This window comes from Phoenix dactylifera, unplaced genomic scaffold (genome assembly GCF_009389715.1).
Source record: "Phoenix dactylifera cultivar Barhee BC4 unplaced genomic scaffold, palm_55x_up_171113_PBpolish2nd_filt_p 000152F, whole genome shotgun sequence".
NCBI classification, from domain to species: Eukaryota; Viridiplantae; Streptophyta; class Magnoliopsida; order Arecales; family Arecaceae; genus Phoenix; species Phoenix dactylifera.
The window spans coordinates 82170-105852 of record NW_024067701.1 but is presented as its reverse complement, the minus strand read 5'-3'; the positions used below and the strand labels follow the sequence as shown (position 1 = coordinate 105852).

The 23683-nt window shown below is 39.7% G+C and overlaps 1 protein-coding gene and 1 long non-coding RNA gene across 6 annotated transcripts; one reads left to right on the top strand and one right to left on the bottom strand.

Moving 5' to 3' along the window:
* The first annotated feature begins 5257 nt into the window (after positions 1-5257).
* Positions 5258-23446, top strand: LOC103699680 (UPF0481 protein At3g47200-like). Of its 5 annotated transcripts, XM_039116970.1 has the most exons (3): positions 5258-5386; positions 5497-6676; positions 22805-23446. In XM_039116970.1, exons 2-3 carry the CDS (start codon positions 5507-5509, stop codon positions 23309-23311), a joined length of 1677 nt encoding a protein of 558 aa, XP_038972898.1. In that variant the 5' UTR covers positions 5258-5386; positions 5497-5506; the 3' UTR covers positions 23312-23446. The 5 variants fall into 5 exon arrangements, with proteins under 5 accessions (XP_038972898.1, XP_038972897.1, XP_038972900.1 ...); XM_039116969.1 differs by lacking the exon at positions 22805-23446 and having other exon boundaries at positions 5497-7458; XM_039116972.1 differs by lacking the exons at positions 5258-5386; positions 5497-6676 and adding an exon at positions 21469-21543 and having other exon boundaries at positions 21766-23446.
* LOC120104963 lies at positions 12496-13560 on the bottom strand. The gene is made up of 2 exons (XR_005507363.1): positions 13386-13560; positions 12496-13070 (listed from the first exon to the last, which is right to left on the bottom strand). It is a non-coding gene; the product is annotated as an uncharacterized LOC120104963 (long non-coding RNA).
* Positions 23447-23683: the final 237 nt, after the last annotated feature.

Sequence of the window (23683 nt, the reverse complement as noted above, 5' to 3'; positions counted from 1 at the left end):
GGCATACACTGAGTACAAGTCTCATTATCCTCCTCTTCCAACCCTTTTTCTATATCATACAAGTCCCTAGGTTTAGTCTCATTTGCTATGGCTGAACCTATCATGACTGCCATGTCAATTGTCCATTTTCAGTATATTGTCATATTGTCAAGCATGCAGGACAAAAGCTCCTTGTGGGGAAGCAATATGATAGGTATTTAATGGTAGAATTGCTCCTTGAACCTATATTTTATTAATCAACTTTCTTCACCATTTTACATCTAGCTAGATCTAGTTTATTTAAAAAGCAGGTCAATTCTGAAGAAGCCTATGACATCATGTATTTTATTAGGAGCGAAGAAAACTTGTCCAACTCTAAATAAGCCCATGACATTATGCATTTTATTAGGATTGAGAAAATTAGCATCTGAGGTCAATATTTAAAACAAAGCACCTCGGGTGTAAACTATGCTATAAATCAGCGTCTGCGCTGCTGCCCGTAAGCAATCACCATCTCATGAATGGAAGTCAATGATGCTGGATCAAAACCTCGAGAGATGCTTTCGAACATCGGCATGCAACCTTAGCACTTAGCAGAGTCGGTTCAAACGTGACAACCAGCTCTAATGTCTAAGCCATCTTCTGGTTGCTGAAGTATGCAGTTGTAGCTACAAGTGTTAAGGATCCATAAAGGTCCTGGTTTTTGAATATTCGAGACATGCCTCGATGGGTGGCTAATATCGTTATGAATTAAAATTTCCATTGGTATGACAACATTGAAAAATTTTGGATGGAGCTGAGATATAATTCTGTGATCTGATGATTTTATAGGAATCTAAGTCATCAAAACATGGGAATATTACCTGATCTAGCAAAGTCAATATTCATTATTATAATATTTCTTCATAAAATTTAAAAGAGAGATTCTTGGCGTGCTTCCAAGCTCTCCATGTAACTTAGCACAGAAGTCTGCTTTCCAATTCTAACGGCAAATAACACCTGCAACAACTTCCATGAAACTCTGCCAATGCGACCTATTACATAAAAGCAGCGCTTTGCATCAACTTAAATGATCGCAGCCAAAACAACTCTTTAAAATCTTATATTTCAAGGAAATTGATATGGCTTTTTTGATAGAAAAAAGAAATTGCTATCTTCACGGTGCATACCTATATTTCTATATGGGCAGAGGATTTATCATATATGCTATTCCTATAAAACCATCATACTCTCTTATCCATGTTAATTTGATTAAGGAGCAAGAAACTGTGCTTTATCCAATATATATTTGGAGCCATGCATGTGTCTGAAAGAGAGTATACGTTTCTTCAAGATAAAAGGAAACATATATCTTTTCAGAACAAATGGAGTCATAATTTGCGATATAAATCCTATTCCCTCGCCTAGGGTCTAGATTCTCAAGGCTGAGAAGTATACTAAACTTCCCCCCAAGAGAACTAAGAGAGCCGGCATTATTGGGAAACAACCTACGATCGCGTAAATCCAAAGGGCCTATGTGTAGTGTAGGTGGAAACTATCGAGATACTGCATGAACCATACCTAACCCTCTCAGATCACGGGCACCATGTATGTTGGACGTAGGCTAAGCCACACAAGGAGGAAGGGTTTGATGACAGGTCTCAAAGCCATGGTAGGGTATGAAACTAGGTTTGATGACAGTATAGCATGCAACAAATTTCGGAAGTGGAATGATTCCAACCGGTATTGATTTTGTACATGGAAGTGCATCCTGGATGCCATTCAAATTGATTGCATATGAGTGGGAACAAACAACATTTGATTGCATAATCAGATAAAAATTAATGATAAAAATGAATTTAATGATCCGATTATAAATTCATGAAATAAGAGAAACTAGAACAAAATTCCTACACAATCCGATTATAAAAACAAAAGAAAATCCCAAACATCCAGAATTTAAAGATTGAAGCAAGAGAAGAAGATCCCAAACCTGGCCTTGTCTTTGTCCTTGCCGGCTCCAAACTTCAAATGCCGTGTGAGTGCTCTGCGGCGGAGGAGGAGGAAGTTGTCCACGGAGAGGAGGCCAACGGAGAGGGGGAGGAGGGGAAGGAGATGCGGCGGAGGAACACGATTTGGGGTCGCTCGGCGGAGGAGAATGGCTGAGATCGGTGAAAAGGGCTGAGGAGGGAGGAGGTCAGTCGGCGTGAGCTAGAAATTTAGGGCTGTGGAGGGAGGGGGTCGATCGGATTTTGTTGTGGGAGGAATGAAGTCCGACGACGCTTATAAGCGTCGTCGTATTTCTCTGTTATGCCGATGCTTATAAGCATCGGTGATTAAATATTCCGACGCTTATAAGCGTCGGTAGTTGGTCCCAGACGCCGATGCTAAAGAAAGCGTCGACGGAAGATTTTTTACCGACGCTTTTCAAAAGCGTCAGCGGTTACTGTCGCAAGAAAAAAAATCGCCGATGCTTTCATCTAGCGTCGGCAATATAGAGTCGGCAAAAACCTTTTTTGTTGTAGTGATAGGTGATAAGGCACCCATCTCAACTCATTATCCTTTCTCATAAAAAAATATTAATCAAAGTTTTAGTCCTTGCTCTTTTATATTATGAGGTGGAGAAATTATTGGTTGGATCGGATCGACCATTTCAGCAGTGGAATATTAATCTAACTATAAAATATTTGCACCATAATTTTACCTCTGGGCAATGCAGATCTTGACAAAAAAAGAAACAAAGGAAAAAGAGATCAACGCAGGCATATTTATATATGTTCCTTCGTAATTATGTTGGTCTACTGTTGAGCTGATAGATTTGGTTCAACCAATAATTTAACCATGAAGCGTGCCATTTAATGGATCGACTTAGTTGGTTCGAAACACTTAAGTGCCTTGTTTTTGAGTAATTTTTCTGAGTTACCCTATCATTGCCCTTCAAATAATGGAGCATCTAGATCTAGCCACACAGACTTGCTGCCAAAAAATATAAGGACCCATCAACAAGAATTATTGCTATTTTTAGTCATTCCTTGACCTTTATTTATATGATGTGATTCATGTATGATGTGACCAAAATCGGGTTTGCCAATCGTAAGCTGACATGTAGTATAGGAGGGACCAGTTTCAATTGGACATATTTTTTGGATCAATCCAGAAAAGGAAAATAAGGAATCACCTACCAGTCGGATTCTAAATTCTAAGTCTCACGCCAGTGGGACCAGTACTCCTTATCTACAAGAAAAGACTCAAGACTCTATGAACGAACACAAACTACTCATCTACTTCCTCTTCTTCTTGGTCTTTCTACATATTCTGTTCTTTAAAGCTCTAGAGGCCTCTTCATCGGTACTTTATCTTCCATCATAGCAGTTCAACATCCTCAGACAGGATTTTAGCGGCACAATATGTATGCAGTGCTCCGATGACTTATGTTACCATATATGCTTGCTTGTGTGGTTCTCCCTTCATATGCTTGCTTGTTGACATACCAGCTGTATTTGATGTGCCAATAGGATGGACAACAGCCTGATCCATTTTCCGGATAAGTGATAAGGCGCCCATCTCAACTCATTATCCTTTTTAATAAAAAAAATATTAATCATAATTTTAGCCTTTGCTCTTTTATATTATGAGGTGGAGAAATTATTGATTGGATCAGACTGAATATTTCAGCAGTGGAATTAAATCTAACCATAAAAAATATGCACCATAATTTCACCTCTGGGCAATACAGATATTGACAAAAAAGAAACAGAAGAAAAAGAGATCAACGTAGGCATATTTATGTATGTTCCTTCGTAATTATGTTGGTCTACTGTCGAGCTGATAGATTTGGTTCAACCAATAATTTAACCGTGAAGCGTGCCGTTTAATGGATTGACTTAGTTGGTTCGAAACACTTAAGTGCCTTGTTTTTGAGTAATTTTTCTGAGTTACCCTATCATTGTCCTTCAAATAATGGAGCATCTAGATCTAGCCACATAGACTTGCGGCCAAAAAATATAAGGACCCATCAGCAAGAATTATTGCTATATTTGGTCGTTCCTTGACCTTTATTTATATAACGTGGTTCACATATGATGTGACCAAAATTGGGTTTGCCCATCGTAAGCCGACATGTAGCATAGGATGGACCAATTTCAATTAGACTTATTTTTTGGATCAATCCAGAAAAGGAAAATAAGGAATCAGCTCCCAGTCAGATTCTAAATTTTGAATCTCATGCTAGTGGGACTAGTACTTCTTATCTAGAAGAAGAGACTCAAGACTCTATAAACGAACAGAAGCTACTCATCTACTTCCTCTTCTTCTTGGTCTTTCTACATATTCTGTTCTTTAGAGCTCTAGAGGCCTCTTCATCGGTACTTTATCTTCCATCATAGCAGATCAACGTTCTCAGAACGAATTTTAGGGGCACAATATGTATGCAGTGCTCCGATGACTTATGTTACCATATATGCTTGCTTGTGTGGTTCTCCCTTCATATGCTTGCTTGTTGACATACCAGCTGTATTTGACGTGCCAATAGGATGGACAACTGTCTGATCCATTTTCCAGATAGGTGACAAGGCGCCCATCTCAACTCATTATCCTTTTTAATAAAAAAAATATTAATCATAGTTTTAGTCTTTGCTCTTTTATATTATGAGGTGGAGAAATTATTGATTGGATCAGATTTCAATCTTTTCAGCAGTGGAATATTAATCTAACTATAAAAAATATGGACCATAATTTTACCTCTGAGCAATAGAGATCTTGATGAAAAAGAAGTAGAAGGAAAAGAGAGCAATTCAGACATATTTATGTATGTTCTTTTGTAATTATGTTAGTTCACCATTAAGCTGATTGATTTGGTTCAATCAATAATTTCACCATGAAGCGTGCCATTTAATAGAGCAACGTAGTTGGTGTGAAACACTTAAGTGCATAGTTTTTGAGTAATTTTTCTAAGTTATCCTATAGCTATCATTGCCCTTCAAATAATGAAGCTTCTAGATCAACCCACACAGACTTGCTGCCAAAGACTTTCTATATTTGGTCGCCCCTTGGTCTTTATTTATATAATGTGATTCACATATGATGTGACGAAAATTGGGTTTGCCGGTCGTAAGCCGACATATAGTATAGGAGGGACCGGTTTCAATTGGACTTATTTTTTTGATCAATCCAGGAAAAGGAGAATAAGGAATCAGCTCCCAGTCAGACTCTAAATTCTAGTCTCTCTCCAGTGCGACTAGTACTCCTTATCTATAATAAAAGACTCAAGACTCTATGAACAAACACAAACTGTGCGCAGTCTACTTCCTCCTCTCCTTGGTCCTACATATTCTGTTTTTCAGAGCTCTATAAAATTTGAGCTTGGGAATACTTTATCTTCCATCGTAGCAGATCAACGTCCTCAGACCGGATTTTAGCAGCACAATATGTATTCAGTGCTCGGATGACTTATGCTACCATATATGCTTGCTTGTGTGGCTCTCCCTTTATCTATTATTTTCCCAGCTAGAGCTAATAGCATTTCTATCCTTCTTACAGCAAAGGCGCGATGGACTCCTCCGAGAAGGCCAAAGGAAAGGAGAAGGTGGAGACCACGGAAGCGAGCGAAACCATAATTGCTGTTGAAGGGGAGGATAACTTCAGGGCAGCAGGCGGCCTTTCCCCTGGCGATATCGGAGCATATGGAAGCCGAATGGACGAAGCAACGGACGTTGGGGCCAAAAAAAGGCAGGATAAAATCCGTGTCATCGTTCAAAAGCCACATAATTACACTGCATCCAAAAGCACCAGCACAGCTCCTGCAAGCGCTGAGGATAACTCCAGGGCAGCAGGCGACCTTTACCCTGGCCATATCCAAGGAACGGACTTTGATGCCCTAATAATGCTCGGTGAAATCGAACAAGCCCTTCAGAAGCCACCTAGTTACACTGCATCCGAAAGCATCAGCACAGCTCCTGCAAGCACTGAGGACCGTGACAAGAAGCTTTACGAGCCAAGGGCGGTGGCCATCGGTCCCTGCCACCGGAAGACGGAGAATAATTATTTCAGAATCACAGATAAACACAAACTGTGGTGTGTGAAACAGGAAATCGGCGATAATTACGAACGAGACCTCGGTAAATTCCTCCGTAAGATGGAGGAGAGGAAAGAAGATGCTATGAACTTTTATCGCGGGCGGTATGGGGAAAATAACTTCAGCATGGATTCCCATAGTTTTCTGAAGATGCTAACGCTTGATAGCTGCTTCATCTTGTTTGCGCTTTCAATTAATTATGATCTTGCCAAGGAAGGCCCTATGCTGGTGGGCTCAAAAGCTCAACCATGGGCATCACATGATATAGTGCGGGCATTGGAGCTTGTCAAGACCGACTTGCTGTTGCTCAACAACCAAATCCCTTTCTTTATCCTTGAGGATGTTTTCAAGATGAAAAATGATATTTGCCCAAAAGAAAAGAAGCAAAATGGAGGCAATGAAGGCAACGGCTCAATCAGAAAATATGCTCTCGAATTTTTTGATTTTCCCGATTTAGGAAGGAACAGTTCGAAAGACCCAGAAAATGGGGAGGTTGATCATCTGCTTCATTTGTACCACATGTATTTGGAGCCACCGTTGCATCCTGGTCGAAGCTGTCTTGGAGATATTCTTCCACCTATCGATCCACAGCGATCTCTCCCCAGCGCAACGGAGCTCCAACGAAAGTCTGCGGTGAATTTTAAGGTGAAAAAAATGGAAGGTGTGCCGCAAAGCGTACTCGACGTAACGACGTGCAAATCTGGAGATATCCAGATGCCGAAATTGCGCATCAACGACCGTACCAATCTTCTCCTCCATAATCTAATCAGCTTTGAGGAGTATCTTGACATCATGGGCTCGTACGTCACAGCCTACGTCGCATTCTTGGATCACATGGTGCGGAGAGAAGAAGACGTGGAGCTGCTTGAAACTCGTGGGGTGTTGGAGCACAGATTGACCAGCCCTGCGGAGGTGGTCGCTCTCTTCAGGCAATTACATTATGTGATCGATCATTCTAAGCCGCCGGGTTACTTGGCTAAGGTATACAAGGAGGTGATTCGTTGTAGCAACAGCACGCGGCGCAGAATGTATGCCGATGCGAAGCAACGTTATTGCTCCAGTGTATGGCTGAGCATCTCGTTTGTTGCCGGTATCGCTCTATCAGTTGCCGGCCTCATCCAGACCATCTATGCCATCATCGGCGCCTATAAAAAATGAGTGGCACCGCTGCTAGCTAGCTAGGAGCAGCGTTTGATGTTATTCTGAATAAATCGTGCATGTATGTAATCCATCGCGTATGATCCGTCCCACTTTCCTGTGTTATATTGTAAGCTTCCTGATGTCTCTCCCCTCGATTTCAGGGATCCTCCCTCCTTCGGGGGAGGCGAAGTATTTTTCATCTTCTTTTGGTGTAATAAGTGTGGTGGTAGTTACTTGTGTGAATTCTCCCCCTTAATGTAAATTAAGCTTCCAAGCGGAACTTCCTAAGCCGTGTAACTAACTACAAATAGTTTTTCTGTTGTAACTGATGCTGGAACTAATGAGCACGACCCCACCGATCTCCTCGGCTGCACGCAGATGGAGAGTGTGCTGGACGGCAATCGATAAATCCGTCTATTGGTGGTGAGCAAATCCGATCACCATAGTGATGTGACGCTTTGTCTTGGCTGAAGCTCCCCCCCAGCCCACGTACATTGTCGGGTCTTGAGCCACCCGTTCGGTAAGTTTCGCCAGTTATAACTTGTTTGCCCCGTCCCTTGAGGAGGGGAGAGAGAGAGAGAGAGCGAGCGGGCGAGAGATTTCCTAAGCCATGTCCTTATCTTACAACAACTAATGGTCCTCTAAGCACCGTTTCGCTTGGTTAGCCCACTAGCATAATTTACAGCCAATTAATACTAATTATTATACTAATTTTTTATGCAAGCATCGTAACTATGTGACAATTGAAGGAGAGAAATATGGGACACCTCGATCTCAGGCCAGATTGATCTCTCCTGACCAGAACCGAGGTGAACGACTTTAGCTCCAATCGAGAAGTCGCCAGCCAAGAAGAACCCTAATCTCTTGAGAGTCGTTGTAGATCTCCGAACCTACTCCACCGAAACGGCCCGCCGTGCTTGTAGACAAGGAGCCATTCGATCTGCTCGCTCAACAGGTGCAGGTGTTAACCGCGGCGGTCTAGAGCCTACAGCAGAAGTAGTGCAACCGGAGCCAGCCCGACCAGAATTCAACCAACTTAGCCATCGTCGGCAGTGCCTCGAGCGACCGAACCCCTCAATAAGAAGACCATAGAGTTGCCACAAGTCATGCGCATAGATAGGTCATTGAGTCTGAGAGACAGAAGAGTTGATCCCACGCTTACCAGCCCTAGCGGAGTAATCACAGAGTGCGCCATCTGGTACGAATTCTCCATCTCAAGTAATGAAACGAGTATGAGGCGCTCAGTACTAGATCTCGGAACCCGAAAACTGGAGGCCTTTGGCATACAAGACAGGAACCTTGACGACGCCCCAATTCCAAGAGCTTGGAGTTATGGCAACCTTCGTACCTGTCATTAGTACGATTTATTGACGTCCGAACTTATTGCCAATATTCTCTCATTTTGTTTGTTTTTCAAATCGGATGACCATGAAAATTGAATTCGACCTGGGACACCCCGAGAACGCCTAGGGCCTCCTCAAGACCGAGCCGACTCAAATTTTCTCTAGGAGCCAACCCCAAGAGATGTCTCCAGGAGCATCCTCTAGAGATGAAAGGAGGCGCTGGCCTCCTTAAAACCGAGCCCACTCGGATTTTCTCTAGGAGCTAACCCTAAAGATGTATCGGGGAACATACTCACGAGATGAAAAGAATGGCTGCTATGCCGAAAGCTCAGCAAATCAACCGATCTTTTTACGTCGATAATGGCCTAAGTAGGAGAACCGGCCACCGCACCGAAGCTTGATGAGTCAACCGCAGGTTGATAATGGACCGAGCAGGAGAATCGGCCGCTGCACTGAAGGCTCGGCAAGTCAATTGATCTCTTCAGGTCGATATGACCCAAGCAAGAGAATTAGCTGCTGGCCGAAGGCCCGACGAGTCAATCAACCTCTTCAAGTTGATAATGGCTTGAGTAAAAAAACCAGTCGCTGTACCGAAGGCTCGGCGAGTCAACCGACTTCTTCAGGTAGAGAATGGCCTGAACAGAAAAATTAGCCACCGCTTCAAAGGGTCGGCGTGCCAACCAACCTCTTCACATCAAAAATAACCCAAGCAGGAGAACTGGTAGCTACGCGCATAGCGTGCCAACCAACCTCTTCAGATCAAAAATGGCCCGAGCAAGAGAACTATCCACCACGCTGAACTCTTGGAGTGCCAGCCAACCTCTCCTGGTCGAGAATGGCCCGAGCAAAAGAACTGCCCGCCGCACCAAACTCATGGAGTGTCAACCAACCTCTTCTGGTCGAGAATGGCTCGAGCAGGAGAACTGTCTACCGTGCGAACGCCTAACATGCTAACCAACCTCTTTCAGTCGAAAATAGCCTGAGCAAGAAAACCGACCACCGCACCGAAGGCTTGGCATGGCCTCATCAAATCGAGAATAACCCAAGTAGGAGAACCGATCGTCGCGCCGAAAGCTCGGAGTGTCGACCAACCTCAACCGACCTCCACACCGAAAGCTTGGCGTACCAACCGACCTCTTCATATCGAGATGGCCCGAGAAGAAGAATCGGCCACTGCATCGAAAGCTTGACGTGCCAACCGACCACTTTGGGTTGAAAACAGCCCAAGCAGAAAACATACATATCATACATGCCGCAGACAATTTTGGAACGAGTCTATCGTTCAAATATAACCGGAAATAGATGTAAGGAAGTGCTCCACGTCACAAAAACCAAATTCACAACGCAACTGATTATAAGAACTCTTCCCAAAATACTGCTAAAGGTGGAATTTGGACCTAGTGTCTAGTACGTGGACAACTTTTGCAGACCTAGCCTTTCTCAGGATGTAATCGATGGGAGAGGACATTAGGTAGCTGGGGGTCTGGACAGGCATAGTAACAACATAGTATAACATCACTGTATCCGTAGCTGAAGTAGCGTAGACTAGGCAACAATCACTCTTTTGATTTATCATTTATTATTTGTGTGTTCCATAATGTTATTTACACGGCACTTAGAATTTCATGCTGAGCAAGTTCCTTCTAACTTTATTTAGCTTTCTGATAAATATATAGCATTAGAATAAGAATGAGAATCGAAATGGCCATATTTTTTGACGCTTTTGGTTCTTGAATGGAATTAGAATCAGATGCAGAATCGAAATTGAAATCAAAATCAAAATGAGATTTGAATACTATAATAATGAATGTTATTGGGCTTGCCCAATCTTTCCTCTCATTGTGCTCACTAGAACAATGTTCAGTCCTAGACCTCCAAAATAAAGAATTGTCAATCTATACAGATTTTTAATGTTGTAGTCTTTCTTACAAACATTCATTCATCAATTTAGATGGTTCGTCATTGATTTTGCAAGGATCGTGCAATCTGACGCACACACTCATACAACACATTATGTACGAAGATAGAGTATGATAGTACCTAAAAACATAAAAAGGACATAATTTGTTCCAGAAATGTGCGGAGAGACTTGAGAACGAAATTGAAATCAAAATCAAAATGAGATTTGAATACTATAATAATGAATGTTATTGGGCTTGCCCAATCTTTCCTCTCATTGTTCTCACTAGAACAATGTTCAGTCCTAGACCTCCAAAATAAAGAATTGTCAATCCATACAGATTTTTAATGTTGTAGTCTTTCTTACAAACATTCATTCATCAATTTAGATGGTTCGTCATTGATTTTTGCAAGGATCGTGCAATTTGACGCACACACTCATACAACACATTATGTACGAAGATAGAGTATGATAGTACCTAAAAACATAAAAAGGACATAATTTGTTCCAGAAATGTGCGGAGAGACTTGAGAATTTTTCAGCAAGTGTAATTAAAAGGAAGGCCCTTAAGTAACATAGAAGTCAACTTTTACAAAAAAATATTTGCCCTCCTCTATATGATCTCTGGTCTCCAACACACAAGCCCCGCACGCGCACAAACCCACACGCGCACACAGTGATAGAAGACAACTTTTACAAAAAATTATTTGTGCTCCTCTATATGATCTCTGGTCACTGACTCTCACAGGACAGCATTCACACCATACCACCATGCCATGCTGATCACACACCAAGGTCTAGCAGAAAAATGGGGATTGTAATAATTGACACTACTGATACAATGGTCCAATATTTTTGTCTCATGCAGAGAAGTCCATAGCGTCATAGTAAGAGAACCTAATGCAATGCAAACCTAGGAATACCATGAGCAAAGACCAAATAAAGAACTACTAATGTCTCAAAAGTATCCCATATGATTGTTGAAAATGTATTGCAAAGATAATCTAGACAGCATCAAAAGGCACTTTAATTTAAGCCTGGGTCTTTAGGATCATAGGATTATTTCCACTTAGTCCTATATAAAGTATTTCTGAAGAAGGGGAGGAAACAAACATGGAGGATGGCACAGACAGTTTACTATAATGAACCCGTATATAAGAAAGAGAATTGAAGCATCAAGATAGCAAAAGACTTCAAACAGAAGCTTCAGCGAAAGATGGTAAAGCAAAGTTTTAGTGTACAATGGTCACAAGGAAGGTACTTCAACAGCATTATCAATCACATCATCAGAGTGGAAGCAACAAGCCAGCACAAACGATCTAACTCTATTTTTTCGAATGTGGTTAATAAGTAAATAGTGGCACAAAGAGATATCTAACTACACTCCAATAAAAGCCTATGCATTAATTTTTTGGCTTTCCTTGGTCCTGCTACATCCAACAGCAGTACCAGCCTAAGAACTTGAGTTGCATAAGCCACTTCATACAACAAATGGATTTTGTAAGCTTAAAATTCATGAAAGCTCTCAAATGCAGATAATTTCCTTGTCTCATTTTAGAGACAAGGCATCATAAACCATGGCCTGAAATTCAAGCCCAGTAACATCACAAGTGCCAACAAGTATAAAATTAAATGCAAACATTTTTCACTAAGATAACTATTCTATAAAAAAAAAAATCATTTAAACTAAAAAGAATACCTAATAAGTGGATCGCAACATATTTCTATATGCCAAAGATCTTCAATATCACAAAAATGCAGAGAAATATATGCAGATGGAGCAAAAATGAATCTAAACTCAAGTTAAAAGAAACCCTGACATAGCCATGGCAACAATACCTAATGATACAAGCATTAGAAACATTCAGAAACATTCAGAAGATCTAGCAGGACATGCTAAAGATAGCTCGTGGTCACAAATTTGTGAAAAAGGTGCAGTAAATGAGCTCCCACATTTGCAAAATTAAAAGAGCATATGTCTGCTTAGTTCAGCTTGCCATTAATCAATACATCAGGGCAAAGATCCTTGATAAGAAGCACCAATGCAACAGCTAAAAGCATTAAAATCTAAAATTTAACTCTGAGCACAGAACTATAGTTACATTACTTTGATCAACACAGATGAGTATATTACCAAGCTTGACACGAGAAACAGCATCTCATATTTTAACAAATGCCTGTATCTAAGTAGAAGGCTGCTTTTCAAAATACTTTGAAGTATTTGATACCTCCAAGGTAACCAAATCAAATCCATCAGAAAGGAAGATTTCTGGTCTAAAGTTGATAACTTAACAAAGATAAAAATTGGAGATATTTAAACTTGCACGGATGCCATATACACATAAATGGGAAATGCTTCTACCTAGATGATGAGCAGTCAGCAGTTCGAGATATGGTGGTAGTTAAGCAAATACGAGCACTCCTCACAATTTTGAGAAGTATACAGATGAGGCAAGGCTTTATGGTTGCTGATAATTGTTGAAACTGTCAACAACTCGTGCATGAGATATGCCACTGTGAAGAGAGTTTGGTAGACAAGTTAATGCCTCTGGAGAGATCATGACGACTTCTATACAAAAAATCATACACCATCTCATCCGCAGTAATAAACCAACACAGCCGCAACAATAAAATGATAAAGGTCAGCGGTTCCAAGCTGCCAGAAAACAGGCACGATCAAATCTTTGAAATAATTGATTTCCTTCTCCATTCACTTATAAGACCAGTAGGATAATAACAAAAAAAGAGTCCAATTCTATTATAAAACCAGTAGGATAGAAACAAAAAAAGAGTCGAATTCTACTAATCATCATCAGAGCCCAAATCCTAATTCCTGTTAAACCCCTATCGGAACCCCAAATTACCGAAATCTATTTGGGATGAAGAACTAAAAACAAGCGCAAGATTAAGAAAATCTATTCGAAGTAACGAAGTAAAGACAACCCTAAATTGTGATTCAACAAGAACTCACCCGCTTTTTCATGTCTCCTTTTCGGGCCTTGAGGGCGGCGAAGAGGAGGCGCGGGAGACGGTCGGAGTCGTCTCCGGCGGATACGGCGCCACCGGAGAAGGTGACGGGGGAGGAGCGAGAAGGGGATGCCATGGAAGCGGGAGAGGAGAGAGGAGGGATAGAAGTAGAACGGAAAGAGGAAGAAAAAGAGCAGGTAGTTGCCACGGGAATCGAGAAGGCGAACCGATGTGAGAAACGGCAACGTTGAAATGTGCAAGTGGAGCGTGGCGGACCGGGAATTGGACCTTTGCGGCATGGTTAGAAGCCCGTTGTTGAACCTTTTTATGTTTTCTTCTCTTCTCTCTCTTTTTTTTTTCCTCTCCTTTTCTCTAAGAAACAACAAGAAGAATTCCAATTGCAATCCCAGAGGATGGTAACGAGAACGATTACTCTATCTAGTTCCAAACATGAAAGAGAGAGAGGGGGAGAAAAGAGAGAGAGAGAGAGAGAGAGACTGATTGATTGCAAAATAAAATAAAGTTTTAGTTTATGAGAAAATGAGATATGGAGAATAGGTCAATGATTACGTCGTCTGAAACTGATTGCACGAAATAAGGGAAGGGGAGAAAGATAAATTTATTTTTGCTTCATTTTGTTCTAGCTTATGAACTCTATATTCAAGCTTTTGATAGTTCAAATCAAGAGGCTAATACCGAAGACCAATTGGCTAGTGGACTGTTGAATTTTTTTCATTTTGATTGGATAGAAAGAATTGACTTGTTCTAGAACTTGTACCATTACAATATTATAAGACAAAGCCTGGGAAGTGAGATCCGCACATCTCTACCTACTTCATTTTATCTCCATTCTAAGAATTTCATTTCCTTGACTTCTAGAGCAGGCCTCCTAACTAAAATCCTTCTTCTTTTTTTTTTTCTGATTTCATGCGTTTCCCCTTTATGATGAACACAGAACATATCCCAGCTTTCATCTTTATAATAAATATAAATGTATCCTTTTATGTTATTTTAAAATAAATGAAATAGAGAAACGAAAAAACATGAGTTGATATTGCCTCTGATCCACTTTTGACATCATCCAACTGACCGATGGCAGCTAATCACGTGGCTTCCACTAAATGGGTCATAAACCTATTAAAAGCTTCTCCAACGGGCAACGATTCAGCTTAGCCCACAAAATGCATGGAGCCAAGCTTTATGTTGCCACCCATAGGGATATTTATTTACTCCCCCATTGATTATTCATTAAGTAGAACTTGTATAGTCCTTTTTGAGAATTAAAAGGCCTAAATAATATTTTTTGGCTAGTCATTTTAAATAAAATTCTCAATTATTACAAATGGTATCAGAATGAACTCGGCTTATAACCTATGTGAACTAGAGAACATTGCCCTATAAATTCATTGGGGCTGACCATGGGCCGATCTTGGTGAATATGATTAGACTTGAATAGATTTGAACTCTTAGCCTAACGAGAACATTAGGGCTTGAACATGAGGAGTATATAAGGACCCGTGTAGGCGTGTATTTAGTCCTACATCGGTTATTCACTGGATAGATCTTGGGTACTTATGCAGGATCAAGAAACCCAAATAATACTTTCTGGCTAGATATTTTGGATGAGATTCTGGATTGTTACAAATTTAAATATATAGATGATTATCAAGTAGATAAGGCACATAATTGTCTTACTCGGTAACAGAGCCGACTCTCATCCTATATAAATAGTGTTCAGGAGACCACTTGGTACAATTATTCTCACTTGTTCTCTGCTATTTGGTACAATTATTCGATACAATTATGCTTATCATGTATGCCTTAGACAATTTTGGAACGTGTCCTTCGTTCAATTATAACCAGAAATGCATGTAACGAAGTGCTCCACATGTCACAAAAACCAAATTCACAGCACAACTGATTAGAACTCTTCTCAGAATCTTTTTAAAGGTGGAACTTGGACCTAGTGTCTAGTATGTGGACCAAAAAGCTATGCAAGCAACTTTTGCAGACTTAACCTTTCTTAGGATTTAAGGCGTAGCCGTTTACAGTCAAGTTTTTAGAAATAGAACTTTTGAAACTAAAGCTTTTAGAAATAGAGCTTTTGAAAATTAAACTTTTTGAAGTAGAGCTTTTACAAAAAGTTGTTTACCATTTAGTAACTATATTTTTAAAGTGTTATGAAACTTTAACATGTATTTAGTAAATAAACGAAGAAAGTACTTTTGGTACGACAAAATGACCATAAAGGACACTGCATAGTATTATACAACAGAGCATAATAAATATAATATATATTAATGCATAAATATATGATATAGTACAATATTATTGTAATGTAATATAATATTATGTACTATAACATAATAATTTAATATAATATTAAATTATTTAATATAACATATCAACGTATTATGATATAAAGTAATATAATATTATATTTATAGTACAATACAATAATAAAGGTATAAAATATTTTAGTTATTAGAGTAAAAGTATAAAATACTGGGATGCACATTTCTATGATTATAAATAGACATTTTTTGTAATTATTATATTTTATTATAGGTATTTTGGTCCAAAAAGAAAAAAAATTTAACTCAAAATATCTTTCCGACGGGGTCAAAAGTACTATTTCCGAGAAGCTCCAAAACCAAAAAGCTGTTTTAGCTTTCTGGCAAAACTAAAACAGCTTTCTGAAATTTTTACCAAACTCCTATTTCATCTAAAAGTGATTTTGGAGGACCGAAAAGCAAAAGCTCTGCTAAATGGGGCCTAATTGATGGGAGAGGACATTAGGTAGCTGGGGGTCACTCATTTGATTTATCATAGTATAACATCGCTGTATCAATAGCTGAAGTAGTATAGACTAGGCATCAATCACTTTTTTGATTTATTATTTATTATTTGTGTGTTTCATAATGTTATTTACATGGCACTGGGAATTTCATGTTGAGCAAGTTCTTACGAACTTTATTTAGTTTTCAAATAAATAGATGGCATTGGAATCGGAGCAAGGATCAAAATAGCTATATTTTTTTGATGTGTTCAGTCCGTAATTGAAATCGAAATCAGAATTGGATCAGGAATTTGAATACTCCAGTAATAAATGTTATTGGGCTTGCCCAATCTTTTCTCTAAAAAGGACAAGCGGCTAGCTGTTTTAAGTACCACACGTGGCTGAGTTAGATTGTTTCCGTGAAGGGAATCAGGTGGGTTGATGCTGTTGTGGTTCAATCTTGTTACAAGAATAATATGTAGTCCGCAAGACATGTGAGTCGCCATCAAAGGCAGAAGGTTGCGAAGATCGAAGAACAACTTGATTGAAGAAAATTTGCAAATTTGGTGTCATCTAACATGAATCTGATTCTAGCCATGCAAGATGATTCTTAAGATACGAGCATTGGATAAAGACATTAGATGCCTTCCTTATTGATTTAAATTTCCATCATTTATTTGCCTAGGTTTTGTTGCGGAAGTCAGCAATTGGATGAATATTTCCAGCTTCTGTAAGTCAATACCTTGTAAATTCTGTTTACAGGGCAGCTCTTAGATGTGTTTCCTAACCTAAGGTGCAAGCAATGCATTTGGAAAGTTCTCATTAGGGGGCATTGTTCAAGGTTTCAATGACACCAACATCACCAAATGAGAGTCATTCGCCAAATCTTTTTTTCCCCCTCTCCAATACAACCAAAATAATGGTTTTATTTGTCCGATTGAACTTGGACTTGGTTCATTTGGAAATTAAATATTTGTTGTTAATGTAGTTGCTTTTATCCAGTATAACAGAATAAATGACAATAACCGAAGAATAATAGTCTTTAATTTTTTAAAATGATCACTTATGTAAATTTTTAATATTTACTATAAAAATTCAAATTTGAAAAAAAAATAGTAAGATAAATACTTACATTGTAAAATAATGACCAGCTATTCTTGTTATTACTAATTTTTGTTTTGTAAAGTAAGTTTCATAAGGTTTCTTCCTTTCCCTTTGTTTTCTAATTTTTTTTTACTGTTTTAACTCTGCCTTGAAATGGCAGATTATCTATCTGATGTCTCTGGATTATCATAATACGCCATGACAGCATTTTGTTTTGAAAGAAGAAAGCATTTGGATTATTTGTATGTTGATATGAAGCCCGATTGTTTCCGAAATCCATGGCTGACCATGTTGGTAATTGCTATTATCGCCAATAGATGATGCCACTAGCAGGATCAATAGCTATTATCAGAATAACTAATAGGATTGATCATCTCTGTATCTCACTTGTTGATTTACTTGTGAAGTGTATTTGTTTTCAATTAAGGGCAACTCTGCTATGGTGATTGTTTGGATTCAAAAGGAAGATAGAATGGTGGGTGCACTTGTGCTACAGTAATCTAGAGCCAGATGAGAGGGGGTACCTTCTTTGTTGCGCGGGACTTCTACCACGAAGAAAATGGATTTGCAGATTGGGTGGCCTTCTTTCTAACTTATCTCTCTGATCATATATTTTGGATAGATTGTATGCTTGCCCCGGGGGTATTCCGGGAAATGTGACTTTTAAATTTTTTTAATATATTCGTGTTCGAACGGATATGCCCAAAAAGTGTACTTCTTTTAAGTGTATTTTTCACTTTTCTAAGAAGAAAGCGTGCTTGTGACTTATTTGTCACTTTTCTTTTTAAGTGTACGTTCCCATCACCCTCAAAACATAGAGATGTTTCAAAATATGTAAAAGAAAAACAATCACATCTGAAACAATACTAAAGGCAATTTCACATACTTGTATGTAGATCTAAGAATGAGCATGTAGATAATAAATTTTAACCACAAAGATACTATAGGGAATAGTAATTATGACAATTCAATATTAAACCTAAGCCTTAAATCGAGCCTTGTTCTCTACTTTTAATGCTGCAACAGAGAGGTCATGTTGTTGGTGGCATGTCAACACTAACATGATCAAAGTTATTTGTGTTGAGGGACGCCCACTAGACCATTTGATGGTCCTATGCAATAAAGACCACTGGATCTAAGCCTAGAAATGGGCCCGAACCACCTAAGGCCTGTCGGCCGAGGCAAGTTTCAGGTCAGGCCTTGTATCAGGCGCGAGAATGTATGGATCTGGCTCGGCCGAAAAAATTTCAGGCCAAGCTTGGGTTAGTGCTCGGCCTGGCCTAAAAAGGTGTATGCTCCCCCTCTCTCCCTCCTAATCTCTATTCCTCTCTCTCCTTTTCCAATCTCTCTTTCCCCTCTCTTCTCTCCTCCATGCTCCCTCTATCTCATTTGTGTTGGAGCTCAAAGGAGAAGCTCAATCTTCGACCAAGCTCGAGCTCAGACACAGGTCAGAATTTTAAAAGAAAATTTTAGCCGTAGCCTAGTTTGAAGCTCGGTTTCTTTTTCGAACCGAAGCTATATAAAAGCTAAAAATTTCTTTTTAGAAATTTTTTCTTTTCAAAAAGAAAATGACCTATTTTTCTCCTATTGAATCAACATAATTCATCATGCTCCCCTTCAAATGACATATATATGAAATTTCACTGTTGGGCATGCATTCCTTGCCTTTGGATAATTATACATATAATGCAATTATGCAACAATAATTCATCGCACCATAATAACTCATAATTAATCAAATAATACAGCTATCTGGATCAAAGAAAACTAAATTTAGAGATTTACAAAGAAATGGGCAAATATGTCAAAAAGGTAATATTTTACTCTAATAATGATATTATCGTAATCATAGTTAATTATCTTCTTCTTAAGGCCCAAAAGGGCATGACATCCATCTAGCAACTCTGTTTAAAAGCATATGAGTTATTCCTCGGATCTAGCTTGATGCGAACATTAAAACTAGGTTATCTAAAAGATTGATTCTAATCTCTTCCCATATGAGAAGGAGATGACAATCACAAAAACAGAGGGGATAGAGTACATCAAATTAATCAGGCAGAAGTATTAATTAAGACTATTCTTAATATTAGAAAAAGGATCGGAACAAATTAGGGACATCAACCTCATCGAATTGAGGGCTGAGTTCCAGCAAGACCATACGTGAGATAGTTGTTGGCCATCTCTCAACAAACCCTATATGGCGTGGCAGAGAATCCAAACTCGTCAAAGCAATGCTGGAGTAATATATAAATGCTATATAAAAAATTTATTAAGTCTATATGCTATTTACATGGCATATTGAGGTGACGTGCAACATGATCATAAAATTAACACCCTTATTCCTCTTAAGGAAGAGAAAAATTGAGGAAAAAAAAATTGATGCCGCTGCCCAACCTAGCGAAGAGGAAGAGGAAGAGGAAGAGATGTTAATTTTAGTGCCAAGTTGGATGCCAACTTAGTAGATCAGGCAAATTATACATTGTTACTTCAACATATATTGCCCAAATGTCAAAACTAGATAACTGACAAGTGATTGGTATCTAATGAACGTCCCCCACTTGATGGATCAATATGTTCTAACGCAAAAGCGCCAGTTTTTCTTTTTGTTTAGATTACTGGCGTGGGACGTAAGGATTTGAACAAGCGGAGACACATCTCCAAAATAGTAGGATGTGTGGAGTTAGATCAATGGTGCTGGCATGCCACGAACGTAGCATTGTTTTTTTGTGTTGGAAATTTTATCCTACACCACCACGTGCATCACGTAGCGGTGCACCATGCCAAACACTTGCTTTTTTTTGGATCATAAATCAAGTACTCATCTCAATAATTGATACATAGGAATAAATATTTGTAATTGCTATGGTGCACCGATCATGTGATGTATATGCATGTGGTGTAGAATATAATTTGGACAACTTGTGTCGGCTCATAAAAAATATCGATCATTATCTTAGTCTTATAAATAGAACACAACGTTAAAAGGGCTATCATGGTGGACCTCTCTGTCAACTCATGTGGGTGACATAACAACTTGTATTTTTACATGCCAATATGATGGATGATAGCCATGCATTTTCGAGATAGACTGTGTGGCGCCCATCCAATTATGATATCTATCCACAATAGTGGGACGTGAGAAGTTAGACCTAGTGTCGGCATGCCATATACGTCTTCGAAAGAAGCGATCTTCGTCCATTCTTCCGGTCCCTGGTATGATGGATGGAAGATATGATTCTAGCCGAATAGAGATTCCTGTGTATGCATCCGAGGACGTAGCACTGTTAATTTGTTCTTTGTCAACTCTGGTGGGTCAGCTTTCATAAATAGAAGGAACAACGAGACAAGAGCGACTGTCTCCACCAAGGAAAAATATTTGTTCATTGTAAATTATTGTGGAGACGTACCTCTCTCTCAACTCAAGTTGTTGAAATACCAGCTGTATTTGACGTGCCAATAGGATGGACAATTGCCTGATCCATTTTCCAGATAGGTGATAAGGTGCCCATCTCAACTCATTATCCTTTTTAATAAAAAAAATATTAATCATAATTTTAATCTTTGCTCTTTTATATTATGAGTGGAGAAATTATTAATCGGTTCGGATCGACCATTAATTTCAGCAATGGAATATTAATCTAACCATAACAAATATGCACCATATTTCTTGACAAAAAAGAAATAAAAGAAAAAGAGATCAACACAGGCATACTAATGTATGTTCCTTCGTAATTACGTTGGTCTACTGCTGAGCTAATAGATTTGGTTCAACCAATAATTTTACCATAAAGCGTGCCATTTAATGGAAGAAACATAGTTGGTGTGAAATAAGTGCCTTGTTTTTGAGTAATTTTTCTGAGTTATCCTATCATTGCCTTTCAAATAATGGAGCATCTAAACTTGCTGCCAAAAAAATATAAGGACCCATCAAGAAGAATTATTGCTATATTTGGTGGCTCCTTGACCTTTGTTTATATAACGTGATTCACATCTGATGTGACCAAAATCTGGTTTGCCAACCGTAAGCCGACATTTAGTATAGGAGGGACCAGTTTCAATTGGACCTATTTTTTGGATCAATCCAGAAAAGGAAAATAAGGAATCAGCTCCCAATCCGATTCTAAATTCTGGAGTCTCACTTCGTGGGACCAGTACTCCTTATCTATAAGAAAAGACTCAAGACTTTATAAACGAACACAAACTATGAGCACTCTACTTCCTCTCCTTCTTGGTCTTTCTACATATTCTGTTCTTTAGAGCTCTAGAGGCTTCTTCGTTGGTACTTTATCTTCCATCATAGTAGATCAACGTCCACAAATCGGATTTTAGCGGCACAATATGTATTCAGTGCTCCGATGACTTATGTTACCATATATATGCTTGCTTGTGTTGTGTGGCTCTCCCTTCACATGCTTTCATCCCAGCCAGCTAATATGTGCGGCTCTCCCCTTATCTATTATTTTCCCAGCTAGAGCTAATAGCATTTCCATTCTTCTTACAGCAAAGGCGCGATGGACTCCTCCGAGAAGGCCAAAGGAAAGGAGAAGGTGGAGACCATGGAAGTGAGCGAAACCATCAGTTCTGTTGGAGGGGAGGGTAACCCCAGTGCAGCAGGCGGCCTTTCCCCTGGCGATATCCTAGCAACGGACGTTTGGGCCGAAACAATGCTGGATAAAATCAAAGTCCTTCAGAAAAGACCTAGTTACACTGCATCCAAAAGCATCAGCACAGCTCCTGCAAGCACTGAGGACCGTGACAAGAAGCTTTACGAGCCAAGGGCGGTGGCCATCGGCCCCTACCACCGGAAGATGGAGAATAATTATTTCAGAATCACAGATGAACACAAACTGTGGTGTGTGCAAGAAGTGATCGGCTTTCACCCAAAAAAAGAAGAAGAAGAAGAAGTGATCGGCGACAGTTACAAACGAGACCTCGGTAAATTCCTCGGTAAGATGAAGGAGAGGAAAGAAGATGCTTTGGATTTTTATCGTGAGTGTTATGGGAAAGACTATAACTTCGGCATGGATTCCCAAAGTTTTTTGGAGATGTTAATGCTTGATAGCTGCTTCATCTTGTTTGCGCTTTCATTTAATTATGGTCTTGCCAAGGTAGTCCCTATTCTGTTTGGCTTAGGCGATATAACATGGGCACAACGTGATATAGTGCGGGCATCGGAGCTTGTCAAGACTGACTTGCTGTTGCTCAACAACCAAATCCCTTTCTTTATCCTTGAGGATGTTTTCAAGATGAAAAATGATATTTGCCCAAAAGAAAAGAAGCGAAATGGAGGCAATGAAGGCAACGGTTCAATCAGAAAAGATGCTCTCGATTTTTTTAAATTTCTCGATTTAGGAAGGAACAGTTCGAAAGACCCAGAAAAAGGGAAGGTTGATCATCTGCTTGATTTGTACCACATGTATTTGGAGCCACCGGTGCATCCTGGTCGAAGGTTGCTTGGAGATATTCTTCCATTTATCGATCCACCGCGATCTCTCCCCAGCGCAACGGAGCTCCAACGAAAGTCTGCGGTGAATTTTAAGGTGAAAGAAATGGAGCCAGAAATTGTACTCGACGTAACGATGCGCAAATCTGGAGATATCCAGATGCCGGCATTGCGCGTCGAGGACCATACCAATATTCTCCTCCATAATCTAATCAGCTTTGAGCAGCCTCTTGGCACCCTGGACTCGTACGTCACAGCCTACGTCGCATTCTTGGATCACATCGTGCAGAGAGAAGAAGACGTGGAGCTGCTTGAAAATAGTGGGGTGTTGGAGCACAGATTGACCAGCTCTTCGGAGGTGGTCGCTCTCTTCAGGCAATTACATTATGTGATCGATCATTATAAGACGCCGGGTTACTTGGCTAAGGTATACCAGGAGGTGAATGGTTGTTGCAACAGCAAGTGGCGCCAAATGTATGCCGATGCGAAGCAACGTTATTGCTCCAATGTATGGCTGAGCATCTCGTTTGTTGCCGGTATCGCTCTGTCAGTTCTCACCCTCATCGAGACCATCTACGCCATCATCGGCTTCTATCAAAGTTGAATGGCACCGCTGCTAGCTAGGAGCCGCGTTTGATGTTCTTCTGAATAAATCGTGCATGTATGTAATCCATCTCGTACGATCCGTCCCACTTGTCTCAGCTGTAATGTTCTTTCCTGTGTTATATATATTGTAAGCTGACTGATGTCACAACAAGAAAAAGAAGCAAAGCCGACGCTAGGAAAAAGCATCGGTAAATTTATCTCCCACGCCAAATTTTGCCGACGCTTATAATGAGCGTTGGCAATTTAAAAAAATCAAAGATGCTTAAAAGCATCGTCATAGTCCCCAATTGAACACGATCCTGGGAAGCCTGGGAACTGGATTTAGGACGATGCTTTTACGCGTCATTGTTTTTCCCGACTTACAACGACG